Raw genomic sequence first — 26647 nt, forward strand, 5'->3', positions numbered from 1 at the left:
AAATAATCGATATTAGCCTTTCGAATCTAAGAATAATCGTGACTCCTGGCGACACTGATAAAGGGAGATCGCTAGAATAGTATGCATGAAAATATTCGTAAGTAGCGGTCGAGTAAAATGGTTTATAAACTCTCTTCGCTGTTGTTACGTCATCGTCAATTGGACAGGACACGTGATCGTTGTGCCATGTGAACTTTAAATCGAGTTAGGAGCTGTAGTCTGAAAAATTCTACAGTCTGAGAAATTATAGAGTCTGAGGAATTCTATAGTCTGCGAAATTCTATAGTCTGAGAAGTTCTACAATCTAAGAAATTCTAGAGTAGGAAGAAATTCTATAGTCTGAGAAATTCTATAGTCTGAGAAATTCTAGAGTCTGAGGAATTCTATAGTCTGAGAAATTCTGTAGTCTGAGGAAATTGCGCAGTCTACAAAATTCTGCGGTCTACAAAATTCTGCAGTCTAAGAAATTCTATAGTCTGAGAAATTGTGTAGTCTAAAAAATTCTAAGATTTCGTTTGTTTTTCTTTAGCTAGATTAATATTGGAAGATACAAATTGGGCGGTATCGATGCGTGCAACGAGCGCAATCGACGAGAAGAGTAGCTGAAACCAGTTTCTCACGTAGTAAATTTAGCCAGGCGCGTATGCTGCTTTTATTGGCAGTAAACGTGCATACTGTTACGTGGACCTTTTGAAATATCCTTTTCGGTGTCCTGAATCATACACGCGATAAAGTTTCATTCATTTCTCGCCGTTGGTGCCCATGTGCTGTTCTATTTCCGGCGATTTCAGTCTCGTGTTTTTTGCACCTCGCTATTTTCACTGCTGATACCTCTACTGTGCTCGAGTAAAAATAAAAACAGAGTGCAGATCCATTCCAAATTTCTATACACATCGACGAGACTGTAAATTTCCAACCGTCCAACCCTCGAAAACTTTCAATTTTCCAGAAAAATAAACAACATCGTACTCCAGTCGATTTTGGAGAGAAGAAAATTTCAATGTTCCCAGAATCTTTAATTTATCAACCCCTAAATTTTCACTATACTAAATATCTAAACGATTTTAATTTCACCGAAAAGTAAAGGAAAAAGGGTTCTCCAGTCGATTAAAAGAAAGAGAATCCACGAGTTCCCGTAATTCTTCGCGAAGAAACACGGTGATTTATGCGATATGCATATCGCGAGTGCTATTATAAATTACGGTTTTGGCAACGATTGCACTTGGACGACGGATCGCCAGTGTCGATAAAAAATTGCGAGGGTTGAGCGTGAATTAAAAGGTGCGCACGCTGCACGTGCATGCGAAACGAGGAAGCTCGTGTGTATTTGTCGGTGTTGGCACGCATACGTGATCCGCATGCACGTTGCGCTTTGTCACTTCGCGGCGTCAAAAGTACACTGCTCTCAGCTCCAGACTGTACACGAGTTGTGTGCATCGACCAAGCTGCTTATTACCCGGCTCTGTCCCCTTTTACATATTCATGCTACAGTCTCCAGACAAGATTTGAACTGCTGAAAACCAATTCGCTCCTTTTTTTTCTGCTCCTCTCGAAAATATTGTTGAGAAAGAATGACCGTGCAACGACAAACAATCGAACTTGTGTCTGAAAGATTTTTACTTAAAAATTGAAGGAAGTTTTGGAAATTCGTAAGTATTAGGTGTAGAAATGAATTTTTTCCAACTTTTGGGCACAATCGACATTTTATTTAACCCTTTCACTGTATCGTTGGAGCCTTTTGCTGCACTTCCATCTTAGTTTAATACTTCATTTTACCCTTAATTTCCACCTTGATTTAAAAAGTCGAATTTTAGAACGATACGGTCAAAATAAGAAATTTTGCAACAGTGGTTAAACATTACAGCGTTACGCGTTAAAAGCTGCCGTAGCGAAAGGGTTGAAAAGAACAGAAACCGATCAATCGATGACCTTTGCCATTTTTCTCGAAGCCTGCGAATACTATCGCGATGGAAACTCGGTGGCTTTCAGTCAATTACGTCAATCTAGTCGGAAAGAATTCATTTCTCAACAATTACTCTCAATCTCATTCATTACACCTGATACCATAATCGACGAACACTTAAAAATTTTGTCCACAGGATCTCTTCGCCAGAATTGAAAGAACGTTTAAAAATCCACATCCACGACGCAATTTCGTCCCAACTCTAAATACACACCGACCAATCGACGTCTTACAAATACGTCCACTATAGCTCGCGGTGGGAGAAGCAACCTTGACTTCCCCGAACATCCACGCAGGCTATAGAAAATGTAGAACACGTTACGAACGCCCGTGAGAAGCTATCGCATTGTTTGCTAGCACCTTGTACCTTAACTCGATATTATGAGTCAGTGGTTTGAAAATAGTGGTGAGAGCATACGACTCTAATTCGACACTCGAACATTTCACGTGAACTTTGGCTACTTTTCCGTCCTATTATCGTCACACCCTAGCGTTATTCTCATTGATGACACGGTCGATACGAGACGTTAGCGCGGCAAAGATGAAATGGAAGCGCTCCAATGTACCCAGACAGTTTCCCAAACTATCAAACTCTATAGGTCAGATACGGTTTCTTAACAAGAGCAACAGAACCGTCGAACTGATACTCTATTAGCCCGAAGCCGGTTTATTAATTCACGCCGCGTTTCGAGATTATGCAGAGCGCGCGATAGATGCGCGCGTAATGCGCCGGAAAATTACACGTTACACGCGATCGATGTAATTTAGCTGTTCGACGTGACGGCACAGACGATCCCTTGGATCGAGCAGAAACTCTGCGAAGAGTCGAACGAGAAGAGATCCTCCTTGTATCGCGGAAAAGAGAAGCGAAGGAGAGAATCGCGCGTGACAAGATGCGAACGCGGAGAGATTTCACGTTTGTTTATTTGTAAATTACACACCAGCGGGACATTTTAGTGGCGTTTTAATGGAACGATAATGGTGATGTAAAGACGGGGGATAAATTTGAGAGAGTTTGGTACGTCGAGATACGATTAATCGCGACGTTTCATCGCGGAGGAGAAAATGAAGAAAAGAAAGAACGGTCGACGTGGATCTTAAAACGATCTCTCGGTAGAGAGAACGAAATACGATTGCTCCGTTCGTATTTTCGGGTCACCGTGCTGACAACCTTTAAGCTACGCCGCTGGTTTCGGTGAAAAAGTCTCTCGTTCGCTTTCGACGAGAGAAATAAAGCCGAGTAGATTGTCTCTGTCTGTTTGAGCATGCCGCTATCTACTGTGCGTCACTTGCCTGCCGTATACACCGGTAATGATCATTAGTATGATCACTAAGCTGGCGAGTGAATGTATTAAAAAAAGTGTCCCTGCACCTCGCTGCTCTCTGCTTTGTTTTCAAACGAAAAGCTAGCTGGGGGAAGAAGCGTTTTCTCTTTTCAAACAGAGTACCATTTTTGTTTATCTCGTGTTCTAGATCTTCTTTTTTCATTTCACTTTTCTCTCGTATGTTTTCTTTCTCGTGCATGTGCGATTTTTTTTATCATACCGATTTCCCCTGTTCTGTACTCTTCTTCCCCTCTCTAATAAATCTGTCTTCGATTTCCTTTCTATCTTTATTGACTTATATTTTGCAGCTCTTATTCTTTTCAGCTATTTTAGTTTCTCCCTGTTCCCTAATCTGCTTTTAAAGTAACACTTGAAACTCACATGCTTTTTAATAGAGTCTCATTTCGCGTTTTAGTGATATTATAATTTTTTTAACACCAGGTTCACGGACATTTCTTATATACCCATCTCTACGGACGCGCGTTAAATTGACGCGTGAATGGAACCGCATATTTCCTTTAACCCTTTGCACTCCAATGGCGCTCTTATGGCGACACGTGTAATTACTTTGGAGAAATGTACAATTTAGACTTTTTATTTTATTCAATATTATCAAAATAATGCAAACTAGCACAAGAAATACAAATAAATAAATTCGTAAACACTGAAAATCCTTCTTTTTTTTTTTCAAGACAAAACTTTGGCTTTCCAGAAGTTTCACTATTAATCTTATCACAAAATGCTCCGAGTGCAAAGGGTTAAAAAGCAACTTATTTTATTTAAAAAGAACGTATTGTACAGTGTTAACTTATAAATGAAACTATGTGATGTTATATATTTATATAAAATTTGTAACAAGCATAAGTGGTGGGAGAGAAATTGAAACGGTTTCTGTAATTGTCCTAGTGAAATTCGAAATGCGTCAAAATCACGCGTCCCGTAGACCTAGTGTTAAATACCATCTGTAGCCTGGATATGCGATAGATGTTCAAAGCGTTTCTTCAATTCCACTAAAGCTGCAATTTTCAAAATACAACAGATACCGAACATGTTTCTTCAACTCGAATGCCATCGACAGAAAACGAATCACGACCTATCCGAACGGAACGTCGCAATCAGCTAATTAAAACCGGTCGCTAATTTACGAGGCGTCGCCAGATAACGCGCGGTATCATCCGTACAATTGAACCATGCTCTACCGTACTCAATTAACAGAAACAATAGACGCAACGAAAGCGCCAGACGTGGTTACTCAACACGCCTAAATACGTTCCTCTTCTTTCACCAAACTTGTCCCCGCGACATCGTCTCCGTTTCCTTCTTCTCCGTTCCATGGAGGATCCCCTCTCGCATTTAAAATTATCCCAGCTTTCTCCCCTCTCTTTTTTCCACGAAAAAGAGGCGCACGCATAACGCGGGCGCGCATATAAATTCGTATTTTTAGCGCTTTCGTGCGGCCTGCACGGGGAGATGTCGAAAGCGAAAGAGGAGGAAGGGGCGATCGTTGAAGTGGGACAAATTCTCGTGGATGAGCTCATATGTGCCTCATACCATCTGTCCCTCTATCCATCTTTCTCTCTTCTCTCGATCGAGAGAGATCGACCGAGCTTCTTTTCCTCTCCCAACGATCGCCTCTTTATTCTTTCCCCCTTCCACTTCGATTTCGCGGAATCGCTCGAGATTGAGGTAAATCGGCACGGTAACAAGGCAATTCGCGTTCTTGGTAAGTGTCTTCCGAAGGAACGATCATCGAGATCCTCTTCCCTCCGACCACTTGTCCCCTTTTCATTTTATTCCTCGTTTCACTCCGTTCTCATGCTCCTCTTTCGTTTGAACTATCTTTTAGGGTAACTAAGTATCGAAGAGTAACGAATTTTATCGAATATTTCTTGCTTCTGTATTCCCGTGGAGAATAGTACACTGCTTCACGTGACCTGTTAGGGTAATAACGTTATTTGTACAGTAGAAGGTTAGGTGACTGCTCTCAGTTCCTTCTGCTCTTGACTCGAATTTCGCAAAATAGGCGAAGGTTTCGCCTCGCGTCCTGATCGTCGGGTAATCCTAGTAGCGTTTTTGAAAAAGGGAAAATCGAGCAAGGCTCTCCTCCGTCTCGCCTTGTTCTCTTTTCTCTGACTCCAATTCCACAAGGCTGTCGGAGATTCTCGTGACTCGATCAAACGGTAATCCTTTCTGAGAAGAATGTCTCTCTCGCCGATCGCTCTGTCCTATTTCTACCGCCTCCGAACGATTATAGATCCTTCGATCCTTCTCTTCTCTCATATTTCCCTCTTTTCTACATATTTGGTTACTGTAGAAATCGTACGGCGGATTGAATGTTGGAACCGTGAAAGAAATCACACAGCAATCGCGTACATATTTTCTCTCCGCGAGAGGAGATTGAATTCATCGCGGAGAGCAAACGATACCCGTGACGAATCTACGATTTCCTTTGGTTCATCAACCGTGTATTTCCGTCGGTATGTTTTTTCTCCTCGTTTCATCCGACCACGTTACACTATATTTATGCGGAGCTCTGTGTTTAACCTGAGAGGAGAAACGCAGGCATCTGCGTGGAGGTTTTCGAACGAAGATCAAGAGAAATCTGACGATGTTTGTTCCTGTTATCCTTCGTCGGCGCGATCTTCCAGCGGACGAATTTTCGTCCCTCGAGACGAAAATTGCAGGAGTAGAAATTAAAATTGATCACGCTGGTTTGTTCTCGGTGAATTGAAAGAAATTCACGAGCGTTGTTACGGTGCACTGTGAATAGAAAACGATTCGAGATAACACGGCCTCGACATTCGCGATAAGAGAATTGATTTATTGCCTCCGTTTAATGTGAAACAGCGTGAAATCGAACTATTGCAATTCTACATCTCTCTCTCGCTCTGTCTTTCAGATAGGCTTCCTTTAGAATCGTACAGACGAGAGACATTAAAAAGAGGCGCATGCCAAGGTGAGATACGTACGATTCTTAACTTCTGTTTTTAGCGATGATTGCCGTCGAAAATAGCTCGCGGTGCTCGTTTCAGCAACAAGTTCGCGCAACGCGATAATAACGTTCGCTGCAACGACTTTCCTAAAGGGCGGTGGATTTGTAAGAACGCGAACAGCAATGCCCCGGCTTCCAATTATCGAATGCAACTGCACGCCATTTGCCATGCATGCCTATGCATACACGAGTTGGAGGGTCAAAGTTTCGAAGGCTCGAGTCGATGATTCTCTCTCGATGGATCGGATCTAATTAACCTATTGTCGTGTCGGGAAGAAGGTTTACGGTGGTCTTCTTTTGATCCAGAAATTTTATTGGTGCGTGGTAGAGGAATTGTTGAGTACATTTTGAGATTAAGAGGAAAGTAGGGGAGAAATGTATTCATTCGTGTTTGCAATTATTAACCCTTTCTATTATCGTATTTATGCAATTTTCTTTCTAATTAATTTTAGAAAAGAAGAAAGGGAAGAAGTGTATTAATTTATATTTAGAATTATTAACCCTTTCTTTCTATTTCCATGTTTATTCAATTTTTCCAAGATTTCCAATAATAAAAGAAAAAAGGGAAGAAACGCGTTAATTTATATCTACAATTATTAACCCTTTCTTTCTATTTCCATGTTTATTCAATTTTTCCAAGATTTCCAATAATAAAAGAAAAAAGGGAAGAAATGCGTTAATTTATATCTACAATTATTAACCCTTTCTTTCTATTTCCATATTTATTCAATTTTTCTTCCAATTAATATCAGACAAATAGTGTCCCAAAGATTTCCACTGACAAAAGAGAAAGGGAAGAAATGTGTTAATTTATGTCGATAATTTTCAACCCTTTCTTTCTATTTCAATATTTATTCAATTTTCCTTCCAATCAATTTCAGGCAAATAGTGTTTCAAAGATTTCCAATAATAAAAGAAGAAAGGGAAGAAATGTATTAATTTATATTTATTCAATTTTCCTCCCGATTAATTTCAGAGAAACACTGTCCCAAAGAAGAACCGTATCAATGTATATCTACAATTGTCAACCCTTTCTCTCTATCTCCGCAATTCCCCTCCGACCTAATTTCAAAGAAACGATCTCTCGACAAATTCCAACGGATGTTTAAAGCATCGAAGGAAATTCCAGCGGGCTGTCACGATCGTTCTTCGTCAAACAGCGAGCGACCAGTGTGTTTGTACGCGTGATTGTTTGTTAATTACTTCCTAATGAGCGTGCAGAGGGGATGAGGTAAGGATCGCATGCCACGAGCTAGCCACCACACGTTGCTCGTCAAGCAAATTGGAGAAATCGTGTGGCGTGCGTGTCGACCCTGCCTCACCAAACTAAAATCCCTCCGGTTTCGAGTCTCTCTCCTCGTTTCCCGCCGTTGCTTCTCGTAGACTCCTCATCTCGTCCTCGGATCTACCGTAAAAAAAATCTGCGAGTGTAATATACCTACGCGATTCGATTGGGGTCGAATTCAAGGAAACGTTTATTCTCTGTCCGTTTCTCTTTTCCTCTTTCTTTCTTCTGTCGTGATATATTTTCTAACGAGATTCGCAAGGTCGGATTAAAAAAGGACGAAGAACGCATCGTGCAACCTTTTTTCGCTCGAAACGGGAAACGAGCTTGGATTAAAAGTGTCACGACTATAAATAGAGACCACGAGACTGTTCATGTGTAACTTATGCCACGATGTTTACCAAGCTTGGCAAATTTATCGGAGTCTCATGCAAATGGCGTCCGGTAGCTCGTGGATAATGTCACAGACGCCGTTCATCGATTCTCTACATCCCTGGCCCTCTGGCATTTTTCGATAAGGAGATTTACCTCGTTCGTGGGCAGACAGAGTGTTCGTGTTATTCACTGATTCGTAGACTTCCCGGCGAGTCTACGGTGTCTTCTAGCGTTTGGCGTAAGTAGATTTACCTCGACGGTGGTCAGACGCGAAGTTTACACTCGTTCGCTGCCGTTAGAAAATCGACAGCTTGGCGGGGAATGCATTTTGGGACGCATATGCTGCGTTGGTGGCAATGAACGTGTTAAGAGTGGAGAGTGGATGTATGTGTGACAAATAGAGGAAATTTCTGTTCATAGGTGTTGGCTCCTCCAATGTTCACGAAGTCTGATTATATAGCAAATAACTCTTTATTTGCAACACAGTTTGTTATGTAACAGTAATGCAATGTAACTGAGTTGTTAAATGTTAAATGTGTGCGAGTCCAATGTCCTGAGGTTCAAAATTCGTGTAATCGTTCGTACCAGAGTTCAGAATTCTATGTTTCACTAATGTGTTCTTACAACAGTGTCCTTTTTGTCTATCACCCCAGTCCCTTTATACGGTTTTTGTCCGTCCATTTGGGTCCCTTGACGGGGGTGAGATTTGGGTGGGGGGCCAAAACTCCCAATCGAGTTAGGGCGTTGGTCGACGCCCGACGCCAACCGATCACCCTTAGGGAAGGAGTGTTCTGGGTGAGGTACGCGTCACCTGAGCTTCTGGGAAAAACCCAGGGTAACGGTACCGCTCGCTTGCTCGCATGTGCCTCAGCTCGCGTGGGTTTATGATAAGTCAATTGCTATTGAGATGCACGGAGAAACTCCAAATTCTCTGCTTTTATGAGAGGTTTGGAGCCCTCCTGACAATAAGGAATAACTAACGAACGAAACCATTAAACGCGTATTCAAACCTTGATCTCAAAAATAGCAGAGTCGCGCCCGTATCGTAAACCTGGTCTAAATTTAAGTATCCTTAACAATAGGCATGTTCAATTTCGAATTAGAGCTGTTACTTAAGAGATACCCTGGTATCTCGTGAGGTGAGATAGCTGAGAGTAGATATCTATTATTCCTCGACTGTTTGGGTACTCAGATATGTTTCACTCGAGTACTTTATTTTAATAAACGAATAAATAAGAATACAACGAAGTAATTAATTGTTGTACGTCATTTTCCTAGACGCCGGCAACGCCAGCGGTAGCGGCCACCGAGATTTCGACTGTCTTATGTACATACACTACCGTTTGGAATCACTGTGCATTGCAAATTACAAAAATTCCCAGAAAAATGTCACCATCTTTAAGAATTTTTTAACGAATTTTGTATCATTCAAATCAATCGATATGAGATAAAGTTACAAAAATTCCCAGAAAAAAGTCACCATCTTTAAAAATTTTTTAACGAATTTTGTATCATTCAAATCAATCGATATGAGATAAATTGCTATTTATCTGTACAATATCAATATCAAGTCTATGAAAACTTAGTAGTAGATTCAGTACTGATGAAAATTGGGATGTGATTCGAAACTTTTGGCCGGTAGTGTATTCGAGTACTCGTGAGATACCCGGGTCGATCGGGTTATTTTCAGATACCCGGTTAAAAGTAATAGCCCCACTTCGAATGGTAATTTTCAAAAAAATTCAGCAATTCAGCGCCTAAGGAAACGATAAGGAATACTACAACGACTCGAAAGAGATAATCCAGCAAGACTTCATTCATAAATACTTCCCTTCTTTAAACGAGCCAATATTTTCAAAACAAATTGTAAGTGGAGGTGAAGGATATGTAGTAAGAAAAGGAACTATTTATGTATGTAAAGACTGTAAAGAATCCCCACTGTGCTGTTCCCTCTTTTGCTATATATCATCAAAAAGAAATTATGCTACAATATAAAAAAAATATATATCTTTCGATAATTTATAATTTAATTTTACTCATATTATTTGAAAAACACTGTAGAATAATAGAATAAGGATTTTCTAACATTTTAAATACCCCTCTGTCGCAAAATATCACTGCCAACCTAGAGAGCCGACGTACAAAAATGTTTTCATTCCTTGAAGAGGTTACTATTCTTTTCTAATAATTTTCAGACATTCTGTCAAATCTGGTATGTTGAAATTTCAGAGAAATCACGATAAATTTGTGTCTTCCTCTCGGAATAATCTTCTTACTCGTGGCTTTAAATATCCGACGATTTTCACAGGTGAATGCAGAAGGCAGCGGTTTCCAGGCTATCGTTTCAGGTTAACCCTGTCCATCACGTGTCTCAAGCATAGGTAATCGCCTAACGGGAGGTGGTTGGTTTACGTCTGGTCTAGTAACGGGTACTCCATTCAATTTCCAAGACGTTGCGAGTGCCCATCGACGATAATTGCCGGGCGTTACTGAATGGGAACGCACCTGCACGCCATGTGCGCGCAAAAATGGTGGATCGCGCGTGCTACACGTTCAGTATCGTCTAATTATAGTGCATTAACTCATTTAGTAGTTTCAGACGTAAATACTGCTTTCGTAAATTACCGCTTTCGAAAACAAACAAAAAAAGAGAAACATTTTATATAAATTAGTGGTATTAAAAGGTTTTTGTATGTCGACTTCAAACGATACACGGATATTTTAGGCATGAAATTTTAATACGTTATGTGCCGAGCTACGATTACGTCATATAATTAATATTAATACAATGTAATACATATGTAGATGGATATTAATATTAATGTACCTTAGCTACATTCAGCATTGACATTTTTCTGCAGAAATAGACACTTAACGTATTCGCATAAGAAGGTTTTCAATAGTATCTAGTAAAAGTACCAAAAAATGTATATATCTTCGTTAAAAGAAAAATGGCAATTTTTCTTAAGTAAATTGAAATGCTAAATAATTCGTTAATTGACAGTTTTCTACTGAATTAGACACTCGAAACATTCGCAAACGAAGATTTACAATCGTATCTAATAAAAGTACCCTTTCCTTTTAAAAAAGTTGCCATTTTTTTTAAGTAAATTGAAATGCTAAATAATTCGTTAATTGACATGTTTCTACTGAATAGACACTCGAAACATTCGCAAAAGATTTACAATCGTATCTAATAAAAGTACCCTTTTCTTTAAAAAAAAATTGCCATTTTTTTAAATAAATTGAAATGCTAAATAATTCGTTAATTGACATGTTTCTACTGAATTAAACACTCGAAACATTCGCAAAAGATTTACAATCGTATCTAATAAAAGTACCCTTTCCTTTTAAAAAAGTTGCCATTTTTTTTAAGTAAATTAAAATTCTAAATAATTCGTTAATTGACAGTTTTCTACTGAATTAGACACTCGAAACATTCGCAAAAGAAGATTTACAATCGTATCTAATAAAAGTACCCTTTTCCTTTAAAAAAATTGCCATTTTCTTAAATAAATTGAAATTCTAAATAATTCGATAAATGACATTTTCCTACTGAATTAGACACTCGAAACATTCGCAAAAGAAGATTTACAATCGTATTTAATAAAAGTACCCTTTTCCTTTTAAAAAAGTTGCCATTTTCTTAAATAAATTGAAATTCTAAATAATTCGATAAATGACATTTTCCTACTGAATTAGACACTCGAAACATTCGCAAACGAAAATTTACAATCGTATCTAATAAAAGTACCCTTTTCTTTAAAAAAAAATTGCCATTTTTTTAAATAAATTGAAATGCTAAATAATTCGTTAATTGACATGTTTCTACTGAATAGACACTCGAAACATTCGCAAAAGATTTACAATCGTATCTAATAAAAGTACCCTTTCCTTTTAAAAAAGTTGCCATTTTTTTTAAGTAAATTAAAATTCTAAATAATTCGTTAATTGACAGTTTTCTACTGAATTAGACACTCGAAACATTCGCAAAAGAAGATTTACAATCGTATCTAATAAAAGTACCCTTTTCCTTTAAAAAAATTGCCATTTTCTTAAATAAATTGAAATTCTAAATAATTCGATAAATGACATTTTCCTACTGAATTAGACACTCGAAACATTCGCAAACGAAAATTTACAATCGTATCTAATAAAAGTACCCTTTTCTTTAAAAAAAAATTGCCATTTTTTTAAATAAATTGAAATGCTAAATAATTCGTTAATTGACATGTTTCTACTGAATAGACACTCGAAACATTCGCAAAAGATTTACAATCGTATCTAATAAAAGTACCCTTTCCTTTTAAAAAAGTTGCCATTTTCTTAAATAAATTGAAATTCTAAATAATTCGATAAATGACATTTTCCTACTGAATTAGACACTCGAAACATTCGCAAAAGAAGATTTACAATCGTATCTAATAAAAGTACCCTTTTCCTTTAAAAAAATTGCCATTTTCTTAAATAAATTGAAATTCTAAATAATTCGATAAATGACATTTTCCTACTGAATTAGACACTCGAAACATTCGCAAAAGAAAATTTACAATCGTATCTAATAAAAGTACCCTTTTCTTTAAAAAAAAATTGCCATTTTTTTAAATAAATTGAAATGCTAAATAATTCGTTAATTGACATGTTTCTACTGAATTAGACACTCGAAACATTCGCAAAAGAAGATTTACAATCGTATCTAATAAAAGTACCCTTTCCTTTTAAAAATGTTGCCATTTTTTTTAAGTAAATTGAAATGCTAAATAATTCGATAAATGACACTTTCCTACTGAATTAGACACTCGAAACATTCGCAAAAAAGTATTTATCCTAACAGTACCCAAAAATACGTATTCCTATTGCCACAGAAAACGTCAAATTGCCATTTTACCAAAGTAACAAAAAATTCTAAATTACCCATCGATTAAAACGCAAAAACTTTCCCAGCTAGATCACCAATGATCTACAACAACACCAGCACGACCTTGGCGAAAGAATAGGGGCAAAAAGAACGGAAGAGGGGAAATCCGATTAGCAGGAAGCGAAGCCTGGAACGTCGCGTCGCGTCGCCGGGTAGCATCTCGGATCGAATTTGTCTTTCATTCGTGATTAAAGCCCCGTAATATGAACGGCTGGCTCGCGAGTAAATTATCGATCGACCCAATTCGATTGGCATAGGGTGGCGTCGATTTCTCATCAGGAAGTCCTTCCCCTTCGTTAATTCCCGCGCTCTGCAATTTCGCGCTTCTCGTTCCGCCGGTTTCGCTCGATCAACCTGCTCAGGTGTGCCAGACAGGAAGAAGAAGCAACGCGGGGCAGAGGTATCGCGGACTCGTGCGTGGTAGAGAGAGACAGTTGAACGCCTCTGGCAGGTAGACGGCAAGAGGAAGATCGGGGGAAACCGGACGAAGGCAGATGGACACGTCAAACGCGATGAAATGCGAAATAACACGTTGGAACCCGAGGACTTTTTTAGTCGACCAATCATCGATACGGTGTATTTTTATGGTTTTTTTTTCTTTTCGATATAATAATACGGTGTTCGGAAGTGTTACCTGAAGCAGCTACTGTAAGACCGAACGAATCGACGTGGTTAAGTTAATCAGCGGGCTTGAACCGTTCATTTTGAAAGAACGCGACACCTCTGAAATTTCACATTTTTATTTGAAATAATTTTCGCGGTGTTCGAGATACACTTCCGACAACGTACCGCAACATCGTTAATTGTCGCACGTAGTAATCTGAGTTGGAGATTAAGTCTCCACTGAGACTGAGAGAGAGAGAGAGAGAGAGAGACTGTAAAGAAATTATCAACCTGAATTTCAACGAAGTCACGTTTCCTCAAACCGACCACGGCAACTCTCACGACGACTTAATATTTATCGAGAATTCTCAAAGTGAGCCTGACATCACATTCGCGCCTTCCGCGACGAGTGTATCGCAAAGCACGAAGAAAGATATCGTATCTCGGTTACTTTTTCCTTCGATTATCATCCACGTACATACGCGATTCCTCTCGTAGTTGTAGTATCACCGTGAAACAACTTAGGAAGAAACTTTAAACGCGGTACCATGATTCACTTGAAGTCGCGACGCAGCGACTCAGAACCGTAAAAAAGAAGAGAAGGAGAGAGAAAGAAGGGCAGACAGTCGAAACGCGAGGGTGACGAAGAGAAAAAATACCAGACGACGAGGAGGTCAGAGGCGGAGGAGAGAGATAGAGCAAAAGGTTGGAGAGAAGCAGAGTACACGCTCGGCGTGTAAGCCTTGAACTGACGCCGAATAACGTCATCGTTCACTATTAGTACGAGTTACCACATTACGCTTTATACGCGACACGCTGCCACACGTTCTCAATCGTGTCAGATACTGCAACGTCTCTCCGCACTGTACACCGACCGTTTCGCACATTTTTTCCGTACAGAGACCAGGTGACAAACGATCCTCTGTCCTGCAACAGCCGTAGGACCCCGCGACCTTTACCGCCTCTCTTCGATCCATTTCCTTCGTCCGCTTTATTACCCTCGATTTAATGCCTCTGTCGTGGAGCGTTATTCCTCGACCTTTCGTTCCGTGCATTATGTTTCGTCTTCCACGAATCAATTTCCTCGCGAATGTTTCAACGTCCGTGCCTTTCGCGGTTAATTATATTGGATGATCAGAGGTTTCTTCGACGCCAGCCTGTGTATTGTTCGACAGATAAGCACCGCTTAGCTGTTATCTGCCGAGGTATTATTGCACCGTACGTCGGTGCCCGTTTTAATATTTTCCGTCGAAGTTCGTGTAAACGACGTACATTGTTTCTAACACTTTAAACTACACTGGCTTGGTCATGTTTCGTTCGTATTGAAATTAACGAAGTTGCCGAATGAGATGTGAATAAGTGAATACGTAAACGTTTGTAGCTTTTTCTATTTGTAAAGGAAAAAGCTTTGGGTTTTTCAAAGTTTCACTGCTAAAGTGTGTCAATTGTGTGAAAAAGTACTCGTAGTGCAGAGAACTTAACCATTCCGCGGCGACAAATTTTGGTACATAACGCGCGTTGCGGATTCAAAGGTTCCACAACGTCCGCAAGTTACCCTCTTTGGCCGTGTTACTTTAAAATTTGTTTTATTGAATTATCTGTTAGATTTGTAAGCTGGATAAATATAACAAAAATGAAATCTAAAGCCTTCCTAAAAAGTATGTCTTTCTTTCGCGTGCGTTCCAAGAAATCCGTTTGGCTTTACTACATCTGTTTAGTTCTAGACCTAAGTGTTTATGATACGCGACAAAAGGCCCTTCGGTCTCAAGCGGGGTCGCAGGCAATTTTCGGGCGTATAATTCATAAAACCCATAATCCAATATTATCGTGGATAGATTTAGGATAGAATTTGTTTAAATTAGGATAAAATTAAGAGGCTCCAATAACGCAATGCGAAGAAATTTTCGAAATGAAAGGGCTAATTTCAGAAAATTGTTGCTTTTCAAAAGTTTCACTGCAGTACTCAGAATGCAATGTTAGCACAACCTACAGGATAGGGTATTAACCAAAAATGTATTAACCCTTTCGCGACTAGCGCCGGTTATATCCGGCATCCACTAAATGCTTCACACTGGCTAGCGCCGGTTATATCCGGCACCCACTAAATGCTTCGCACTGGCTAGCGCCGGTTATATCCGGCATCTACTAAGCGCGTCGCATTGGCTCGCGCCTCGACAACTCAAAGTGAAGATTTATTTTAAAAGACAGAACAAGGCCTCAACAACATTCCCTTTATCCGATACACCATTAAGTCCTCTGCTGTTCCAACGAAATCCTCTAAGATTGAAAAAACGCGAGACACTCTTAATGTGTACGGTGTGCACTAACGGCACGACGATCCGTTCGTTAGTGGCGTACTGATGGCTAGTTCCGCCGTCGCGAAAGGGATAAAGTATATTGATAAGCGACTGCTAACTGCTTCGGTGTCCGTCTCGCTCGACGGCTATTTCCAGAGTGTCCTCTCCGCGTCGTATCCCATCGGAGCTTCCTCGTTCGACTTTCCGGGGAAAGGGTTTATGGCACCCTCAGGTACCCGCGCGTTTTCTCTTCCTGGGCGACAAACTCCAGGCCACCACTTCGCCGCCGAAATCTCGCATTTCTTACAGCAAATAATTCAGAGTCTCTCTAAATTACATTACAGCACTTCCTGCCTCTCCAAGGCACTCCATTGTCAAATAAAAAGAAATTACTCAAGCTGCAAGACCTCCTCCGCAAATTGAACTCGAAAGGAGAGTGCTTGCATTGCCAACACTCGCAAAACTCCTCGAAACTGCACTCTCCCCGACTCTTCGCTCTCCTCATAAGTGAAACGCGTTGATCGGCGCAACATCTACGTCGCTGCTGACGTAACGTTCATTTTAAATGCTCGCCGCGACTGCTACGCTATGCGACACCTACGAATTTGAACACGGGGACGGGAGCAACGAAGGCCGTGTAAACGTTGACTTAAACGAAATCCGACGACGACCGTTCGTACGTTGGCCAGCGTGTCCATGACGTAACGATTTAATAACTACGAACCAGCGAGACCTTGACCTCGCCGCTCTCGCCTTTGCTCTTTCTTAACGTGGCCGTTGCTCGTTTTATCTGTTCGACGTCGATTCCGCTCCGTTTCGTTCTCGTCGCCGCTGTCCAATTAAAAGCGAACGGCGTCCCCCCTGTTTTCGCGATGTCTAACCGAGTCACGTGCGAATATCGCGGATATTTATACACGACGGGGTTGATTTGACTGGTCGCACGAAGGTTGGCTGCGATGGTGGAACGTCTCTGCGTGATTATTCTCCGAAATCTCGAATCTCCGAAGTCTTGCGAAATTTTCCAGGGCTTCAGGTGGAATTGTGGAAATTTCACAAGGCACAAATGTAAGAGAGAAAGTGTTTTGAAAGGATTGAAAAGGATCACGAAGCGTTTCTCAAGTGTCCTTAAGTGTTACTAAAAATTTGGGTACGATGAAGAACGCTTGCACGATTATTTTAAAATTCGCGATGGTCTTGTGAAATTTTGCAGATCTTCAGATGGAAGTCTTCTTTATTTGTGTGATGGAAATTTCACAAGGCACAGGTGTAATAAGAAAGTGTTTTAAAGGAATTAAGAAACGTCTCTCAAGTGTCCTCGAGTATTATTAAAAATGTGGCTACAATGGAGAACGCTTGCGTTATTTTCAAATTCCCGATGATGGTTTTAAGCTGGAATTATTTTCTACTTGCTGCACATGCGTTTGAAAATTTCACAAGGCACAGATAGAACAGAGAAAGTGTTTTAAAGGAATTAAAGTGCTTCACGAAGCGTCTCTCAAGTATCCTCAAGCATTATTAAAAATGTAGCTTCAATGGAGAACGCCTCTATGATTATTCTCGATGTCTCCACGAAGGTTTTCAACCGAAATAACTTTTTAATTGCTACGTACTTGGAAATTTCACAAGACACACAACTTATTGTACAACATATTTTAACCGTTCTCTTCCACTATCTTCTGTCATCTTTCACAGGAAAGAAAAATTTCTCACCTTTATTCCAAAAAACATCCCTCCAGGTGCATCTTACAGCCTTCTAAATTTTCAATTTTTCTCAAGAGATGGTCCCTAATCCCACTCGAGCTCCACAGAGTCGGTAAAGCATTGTTAAAGCAAAGAGTACCTAGCACTCAAAGAAATATCCCTTAGAAAATTCCAGGAGCTTCAATTACACTAGAAAACGAAGTTAAACACACTTCACCGGTGTGAAAATCGGCCTGCAGAGAAAGTGAGGTAAAATTCGAGACTCACGAACGTCGTATAAAGTTGGAATTATTAAGAACTGCGAGACGTTTGCAGTCGCGGGGTATCGAGTAGCAATCGACTGTTGGGCACGAATGCTCGGTTCGCGCCGCTCGTTGCCTCGACCTAACAGGCTTCATTTTATTTAGTCGCGGGGAACAGTTCGTTGCCCTGCTTCGCGATCGTCTCGAGGAACAGATGGAGACTGGTGTTAGCGACGCGTACGCGGAAACGGTGCCAAAATGTATCCGGCGAACCTCGTCAAACTCTCGAGGCGACGTCGCGTTCCAACGTCTTCGTAGAACGTCTCATTCATCGACTCGCGAGACACCTTTTAACGGAACTTTCCTGACAACTTCGCTCTACTTTTCTTCGTTTCTTCCGAAGTGAAGTTTCTGACGAGGTAAATTACTTTCTTTTCTCTCCCCTGTCTGTCCACCTTCAATCTTGCTCCCGGAAGTTTTAATTTCTATCGCATTCTGCTTGCTGTTCTTACGTCAAATTGTATCACCGTTGTATCATTCTAGTTTCGTTTCTTCTATTTTTGGGAGAATAATTGGGTTCGAGACACTTGGATGTGTCTGTGAAAGATTTAAAATGGGAATTTGCGGGAACATTCGGCGTTTCTTAACGTTTTCGCGATCAGTGGGATGTTTGTGTCCCGTTTGAGTCTTATGAGAAAAATGAATCTCAATTTAGTGATCATCGGCCAGATAAATGAGAAATAAAATGAAATTCAGTGTTCTCCGTCCTGCTTAAGTATCACGTCTCATTTCAGTACTCCAAGAAAACTTGATCTCAATTTAGTGTCCATTACAAACGCAATAATCGCCAGATAAACAAGAAGTATATTTCACTCGTGAAATAAATAAAATTCAGTGTTCTTCGTCCCGCTTAAGTATCACGTCCCATTCGAATATCCCAAGAAAACTCGATCTCAATTTAATATCCATTACAGCCACCGTAATCGCCAGATAAGTAACAAATTCGTTAAAAAAAATGTTCACCAAATGGAACGACCGTCAGTGCGCTGAATTCAACTTAAACGTCATTTCGTCTCCTGAAACAATCTCTTCAACGGTTGGAAGAGTATTTGGTGCAGATGACACCGACCGTGGCCATGAAAGCCTCGTCGCGAACCGATCTTTCCGGTTTGTCCCACGTAACGCACGGCGCCGAGCGTGGGTAACGCGATTATCGAACGCGAACCGCAAACGAACGTTATCAATCAACCGTTGGAAGACAGTGAACAAGGGTGCAGAACGTATATCCCAACGTTTCGACCATGTTTCAAACTCGTCCGTTCAAACCCGGTTTGTCGTTTCCCACAATTCACGTCGCTATCTATTCCCGACTATTCGCGACCATACCAGCAATTTTCCCTTATCTAAACTCCCAAAAGATTAGTTCTCGTTACGAAAGAACCTCCGCTCGCGTTTTCTGCCTCGTTCCTCCTCGAGGCGAACGGTCTTGCTTACCGGCGAACGCGTGTCGTCGCCAAGAAAACTTCCCCACGAGGGAATTGCTAATACGGTACTCAAACAGCGGTGGATAACTATTGATCGCAAGAAACCTGGGCTCTTCGGCCGCTGTACTTCGTCGCCGCTGGTCGAGCAACTTCGAAACAGGAGAGACATCGAAATTCGGTCGATTAAGAGTGCAATTTCGCGTATGAAGTATCGACGGGTGATTAGATTGGACGTGCGCCAGGTGAACTAGGGGACAATCGTAGCTTTGTTATTTCAGCGCGAATACAGCAATTAGGCAAATTTTTGGACAATTGAAGAATCTAGGGGAAACTATTTAGGTGGATATTTCAAGCTTGAATGTTTGAAATCGGTGTGAACGAAAGAGATCGAAATGAAAATAACGCGCGACAAGCTGGTACTTTCGGGGAGGAAAAATGAAAACGTTCGCGTGAATGATACAAAAGTGTGGGCAATTGGAATAAATGGGTAAAATTGGAGCAGCGTGAAGCACAAAGTAATCGTACAAAAGCAGAGCAATTTAATCCATTTAATAGGTGTGATGCAGTTTATTAGTAACGTAGCTAATGTCACGCGACGCGAGCCAGAATGAAATCTTCGCGTTTCGATGGGGCACGATGGCAAGGTTCAACTAGAGTTTCTTTTTCTACGAAGCAGAAGATTCGATCTTCGAGGGAGTTATTGGGTTGGGGATCATTGATTTTCAGTGGCGCACGCTTCGTGGTCGCCGGTTGTCAGCGTCGAAAAGAGCAAAAAGTATACCGGCGTGTTTCGTGTCTTTTGTAGAAGCGGGATGAGTAATGAATCGCGATCGTGCGTCGCCGGCATCGTGCGAATCTAGGCCACCGCGTAATTTTATTTGAATTTCCACGGTGAACGATCGATCATAGTCGCCGGAGGATATTATTCGTCGCGTACCGCGCCATCCGGATCAACGATAAACCTGTTTACGCGTAAATAGATCAGTCGCGAAGCGTGCAAACGTCGTCGAAGATTAATTCGATCGACGATCAAGTGTTAAAGATGAAACGCGTCGAGTGTGATACGAAGATAAAAGAAAAAGTATACGTTGTGTATGAAAAGAAACTAAGCGAGTTTTTACCTCCTCGTTGTTCAACTGTTATCAGATGAACCGTGCGAAGTATTGACCGGCGTTCACACCGTGCCAGCAGACAAAGTCAGGGATCTTTCTGGCCGCGACAGAGGCTCGCAGAACTCGTGAAAGGGAGTGGAAGTTGTTCTACCATCGATACTATACCGAGTCACGAGCGTTCTCCAGAGGAAACACCGGTACGAAACACCGGGCGTGAGCGGAATCGACGACAGATTAACAGTTTTGATCTAACAAAGGGTTATGTAAATTTCGACAAAGGCTCATTTTTCCCAACTGATCGTAGAGAGTCAACGCGATATCAGAGTAACGTTTCGTTAGGTGGTTTAATTAACACTGACCTAAAGTAATCACTTGTCGTGATCTAGGTAAACCTGTCCGATGTATACCCTCTTCTATATTCCCTAAGCGGCATCGTTAACTACTTGGTTCGCATGAAAACTCCCCCGATAACCTGAATTCCCTAAAATTAATTAAAAAACGCCAATATCGAGCGTCCACTGTCCCCGATAGCCGGCGCACTCGAAATCTACTTGAAAATCATCGATACTAAAATCAAACACACCCTCTCGCATCAGCAACCCCCTCTACCCTGCGAACCAACGAACCAAGGGGGGAAATACCTTTAATCTCAGCGATGTGTGCATCGTATTCGCTCTTACTGCGCACGTATTCGATCCTACTAGCGACGTTCTGGAAGCTTCGGGCCATGCACTTGGCGTACCACTCGGACGACGTTCGATCGTCCAGTAGTAGATGATGCTGAGGGCTGCTGCCCCTCCTCTGCGACAAACTCTCCTCCGATGGGAATCTGGCGAAAGATCCAACGGAGCTCGATTTGCTTCCATGATTAGGCGCGTCGTGGCTGTGACTCTGATAGGCAGAATCCTCGAGGGTGTGCTCTTCGCTCGGCGTTCTACTAGACTCCGTCAGCAGTTTTTGCTGCGACGACACGCTGCCGCTGATCTCTCTCACGCTCTTTCTAACCGTGATCTTCTCGAACTTGACCACCTTCGACCCGTTCAATTCACCCTCCTCCACCAATTTCTCGAAGCTCTCCTCGAACGAGGAGTCGCTCGCTCTGGACGACGGTCTAGGATTGGCGGTGGGTGAACGAAAATGTGCCACGTTCCGTCTGGCCTCCTTGTCCTCGAACAGATCCACGAAAAAGTTCACTCTGTCGCTGAGCCGCGGTCCACGTGACGTGCTCGGGCTGCCAGGACTCGGCCGGCTGCCGGCTGGACTCGAGTTCTTCGGCGGTGTCTGCGACATCACGCCCCGTCGGACACAGCTGCTACCAGCGGGAGCTGGCCGTATTCGGAGGGCACGTTCGCCTCTCGAGGTAGCGATACGTTAAGGTTGGCCCGCTTGAAAATTCATATTGTCGAACGCGCACCTTGGGTCTCCTCCCCACTTTCGCCGTTTCAGGCGTGTCTCTCGCTGTTTCACGCTCGAGTTCCTCTATCGTGGACACCTGTTCTCCGTACACCACACCCTGCTACTGCTGGTACGCGCACCACCACGTAGTACATCGGCTGCGGCGCCTCCCGGTCTCGTCTAGCCGGTCCCGAACCTCACCGCGACACCACGACACACACTTGTTTCGCCTTTCTGTTTATTCCGCCTCGTGGCCGCGGAATCTTGCTCTCGCTCTCTCCTCTACTATTTCGACCGATCTCTTCTTTTTTTTTTCACCCCTTTCGTTCGCACTTGGACAGTTGAAGGGACGGTGGAGAAAGAAAGAAAAAAAGGGAAAAATAGGGTATACGGTTAATTGAGCCGAGGTTACCTCGTTCGAATAACGCACGCACGCATATCGGCTGTTCGTGGCGACTGTCTGCGATGTGCGATATGCGTCTACCGCTCACGGAATGCACTCTGGCCGCGCACACCACGGCCGCCGGTTCGATATTGGTGCCTCTCTTCCCGACCTCTCGCCGGGTCCCCACCTCTATCTACTACGCTGTGCCCTCCGTGCCCTCCTGTACCCCCCCAGCCGCCTATTCGCCAAGCCTGCCGTCCGCATTGCACGCTCGCGAGGAACGTGCTACGAAGCCGGTTCACGGGGCGACGGCGACACCGACAACTACCACGTCTCGCAGCGGAGAAACGGGAAACGCTGCCGGCTAGGAGGTCGTGCACCACGATGACGAGGTCCGTGACGAAGCTGGCCATGCGCCTCGCACACGTTCGTCCTCGTCGACGCCCTGACGCCATGTTTTTCTCTCACTCCGCCTACGATCTAACCTTCCTGATGCCGGCACACAGACCGATCGATGCCTTTATTCTGCGTCCTTCTCCTCTCAATGTCACTTCAACGTGCTATACTGTCTTTCAACCGCCGCGATTTCTTTTTTTCCTCCTCTCGAGAGACAGAGCAGAGCAGAAAGAGAGAGAGAGAAAGGAAGGTCCGCATGCGACAAGGATTAGAGGATCGGTCCTGGAGTGGGTTAGAGAGGGTTTTTAGCTGGGGAAATTAGAGGGAGGATTGGGCGGAGGAAAGTGTCCCGAGGAGAGAGTTTGGTGCAAAGGATACGGGTTTGAATTTAGATGCGTCTCGAGCAAGGGACGAGCGACGAAGGTGACGTAACTGGGAAGGGAGGACCCGGAACCTTGTGTTTCATTGCTGCTTACAATGGTGTAGAATTTTTCTCGTAAACAAATTTTTCTTCCACGTTAGTCCCGCTTTGAAAGCGTTTAAATTGTAATTTAAATAGCAGCCTGTTTGAAGTTTCCCACAGTTGTATTTTCTTCTGCAAAAATTCTCTTCCAACTCCTCTATCTATTAGGTCGTTCCATAAGTTCGTGCCGAGAACGAAAAATAATTTAAGGAAAATTCAAGGAAATACTACAGCGACGACATAATGGTATTACTAAAAAAATAGAAAAAAGTTGTGGAACGAGAAGGCGCTTACGTTTTTTTTTTTTGTCAAATGTAAACGTTCGTTGGAAACATCGATCTGAATTTTTAAATTCGGCACGAACTTATGGGATGACCTAATACTTCATATTTCATACTCCCTAATTTATCACCGAGTGCAATCGATAAATAAGGTATCCGCTAATTGTAAGATCGAATTCACCGTGTCACCCTTGAATTAACAATAAACGACGTTGCTCTCGCTGCTTCTTCCCATCCAATATTCATTCCACACGAAACGGCATTGAAAATTGACGAACGAAGCGATCCCGAAACGAATCCCAATAAACGCTGGGAATAATTCAAGCGCGGCGTGTTAACGAACGCTTCGATAACGAGCGGATGTTTCGTGTAACTTTTAGTCACTTGCCAAGAAGCTGCTGGCACATTTGCAAATCACCATCGGCTCCCGGCTCTGTTTTCTCTTCCATCTAGACTTGAAACTTTCGAACCGCGCTAGCTGCTACTATTAACGAATTCTCTCGCCTTTTCTATTTCCTCCGATGACGAGTCCCTCCCGCAATTTACGATCCCTTTTATTTCCAGATAACCGAACGAAGGTGAATTGCTGTCAATAGGAGGAAACGAGTGACGTTTCCTTCCACGGGGGAAAATTGATAGGGACGCCCACGCACGGTTAATTGTCTCAAGGATACATCGTTGATCCATCGAAGATGAAATCTGAGGAAAACGGGGAAGACGTCCGATCTTGTCGTCGATATTTATAAATTAACACACCGTTTATCCCGTCGTCTAATTCGTGTCCGTCATTCCTGTGTATATCTCATAATTATACATCGAACGTCTGGTAGAAAGCGCGATAAACAATGTCGTGGGCTCTATTAATAGAGAACGACGTAATTTGGAAAAATTTCCTCGTCGATCGCAGAGGTTTGCTTTTGCTCTCGACGATGAAATAAAAGGAACTCGACGGTGGTATCGTTGGTGGAGCAGGCTGAGAAATGGTACAAGCTTTATCGCTGCTGCTATTCTACGAAACAGTGACGCGTTATCCATATATCATCGTTGCGTAATGCACGTGATAATCGTAACTGGTAAACAAAACAGCTGGTAATGTGCGTTTGCACCGTTCTCCCGAGGCCACAAATTCTCGTTCTTTTCTCTCTCTCTCTCTAGAGTAATTGTCCTTTGCTCTACCGTTCGCTCTTTTGTTTCAATTTTCAACCACCGGTGACGCAAACTGTGCCTACAAACGTTAAAAATGAAATTCCGTCACGTTTGTTGGATTTTATTGAGACATTGTTACACCGATATGCGCACGGTACGCGTAAACAAGGTTGATTCGTTGATACACACGTAACATTTCACGTTACGTTACTCACGTGTGTTATCTGTGCCTCGCTACGTCGGAACGAACGTGGAAAGAATATATTTCTCGCAGTGTCAGCAGCTACAGAGGAGCTTATGCGTACTACACGACCGTTTATCGGGGATTATTTTAATTGTGTATTAAGCTCTTTAGGGAAGCGTATCGGTGAATTGTATCGCTTTATCTGGCGAAAGCAAACACGTTCGCCGTATCAAAACGCGAATATACTCGTTGGAAAACAAACTTTCCCCGATGGCTGCAGGTTCGTTCAAAAGTGGGTCCCCCGATCGAGGAGAGTGAACGAGATCGAGGAGTGAGCGGGATTTAGGTATGTTTTTGTCCGGATATCCGAGTGCTCGAAGCGTATCGAGATTCGAGTAGCAGAGTATCCTAACTTGCGTTCGAGTCTTCCAGCATCTGGATTTCGATTCTTTTTTAATTACTCGAATACGAAGATCTCTTCGTCGAAATTGAGGTTGACACTTAAGGAAACGGGTTTTTCGTTGGAAACTTGACTTAAAGCGCCGCAATATTTACGAGTGCCCGAGGCCTACGACGCCACGAGCATCGTCAACCAACCCTCGAGGCCCTTGGCGACGCACATTTGGCAACGGCTGGAAAAAGGGGGTTTCCTAGTCGGAAAGGCAGTCTTGGTTAGAGTCGCACGCTGACGATCTAAGCAAGTTAACCCACGCAATATTCAATAAATCCATTTCTATCAAATACGCGTCAATTTCTCAGTTCCCCTTACACGAGCTTCGCAGAAACACGCACTTTTACGAAATAAAATAGAATAACTGTTGTAAAGCAGAAAATTAACATTGACAAATTTTACGGACAGTGACGATTCTTGATGATAAAAATATCGAGCTAATTTGCTGTTCGAGAGGTGTCGCATTTCTTCTGCACGAACATGTAAAGACGCATTTAGGCGAGCCCGGCGCTTAATCGCTAGTCCACGTATTACGCTTAAAGTGTTAAGAAGCGTAACATTAGGTAAAGAATCGAGATAAAAAATTGGAAAATTAGTACCGTAGCAGACTATTCGATATTTATTATAACGTCCGATAGATTAGGATTCGCAGTTTGGAAGTGACGCGGTGCAACTGATTACTCGCAAAGTGGGTAACAAAAATATATTTATTCAACCAATAATACTTAAACTAATTTTAGATGTAAGGCGATACGATGCGCGTAGAAAGGAAGTCTACGACCCTTTTTCGGGGCTCCCTTAAGTAGCCCCTTTTCCCTGGGAATGTCCCAGGAAGTGTGGGCGCAATACTCTTGTCCTCGAGGACGAAGAAACTCGGAGATGTTTTTCCAAACATCTCTCGATTCTTCGCCTCGAGGGCCAAGAGTCGCCAGGACTAAGTGCGTGGCCCTCCGTGGCGGTCGCCACAGTTAGCAATACGAATGTTTGTGCGAGAAAATCCGTCCCGAAGACGGTGAAGCGAGCATCTCGAAGCCAGGCCCAGCGCTTTGGGTTTCTCCCTGGGCCTGTTCGCGTAGGGGTGGACAGAGATCGGCAGGACGACGCGTCCACACTCTTCACAAGATGATTCCGCGAGACAACGCGGAAATAGTCTTTGTGTAAAATAGGAACGTTTAATTAATTTTACACCCACCCTACTCTCTGACATTTGCGAATATTCAAATCGAAATCGAACGCAACAGATCGAAAATATCCAGAAATCCCAGGATCGACGAAAACGCGCCGCCTACAGGTCGCTCCAAAAGCTGACCGCTATAATTCAACCCGGGCTAAATTTACCACGTTAATGTGCTTGAAAATAAACGGCCGATACATTTTGCAAGCGAGCAATAAACAAATTGATACGATCGCATCATCGCGACGTAACTTGGTCCAAGTATCGTGCCAAAAGAGAGGCGAAACACAGATTTCATTCACGAATTATCAGAAGTGAGCGTTTATTAAACAGTTTCCAATTCTCGATTATCACTCTTATCATTCTTTGTCCCTTTTCTTCTAATGTTAATCGTGCTCAGTGTGCGGAGGCCGGCGATTCTCTTACGTCGAAGGAGAAATGGAAAAGAAGTCAATGGCGGTAATTGTGAACGGCC

At 42.4% G+C, this 26647-nt stretch overlaps 1 protein-coding gene across 1 annotated transcript in view; it reads right to left on the reverse strand.

Moving 5' to 3' along the window:
* Positions 1–21925, reverse strand: part of LOC108579897 (nesprin-1) — a 72952-nt gene extending 51027 nt beyond the window's left edge. Inside the window, 1 exon segment of the mRNA XM_017943517.1 lies at positions 20939–21925. Coding sequence (XP_017799006.1) covers positions 20939–21587 — 649 coding nt within the window. The 5' untranslated portion in view covers positions 21588–21925.
* Between the last annotated feature and the right edge of the window lie 4722 nt (positions 21926–26647).

The sequence above is a fragment of the Habropoda laboriosa genome, unplaced genomic scaffold, assembly GCF_001263275.1.
Source record: "Habropoda laboriosa isolate 0110345459 unplaced genomic scaffold, ASM126327v1 scaffold2, whole genome shotgun sequence".
NCBI lineage: Eukaryota > Metazoa > Arthropoda > Insecta > Hymenoptera > Apidae > Habropoda > Habropoda laboriosa.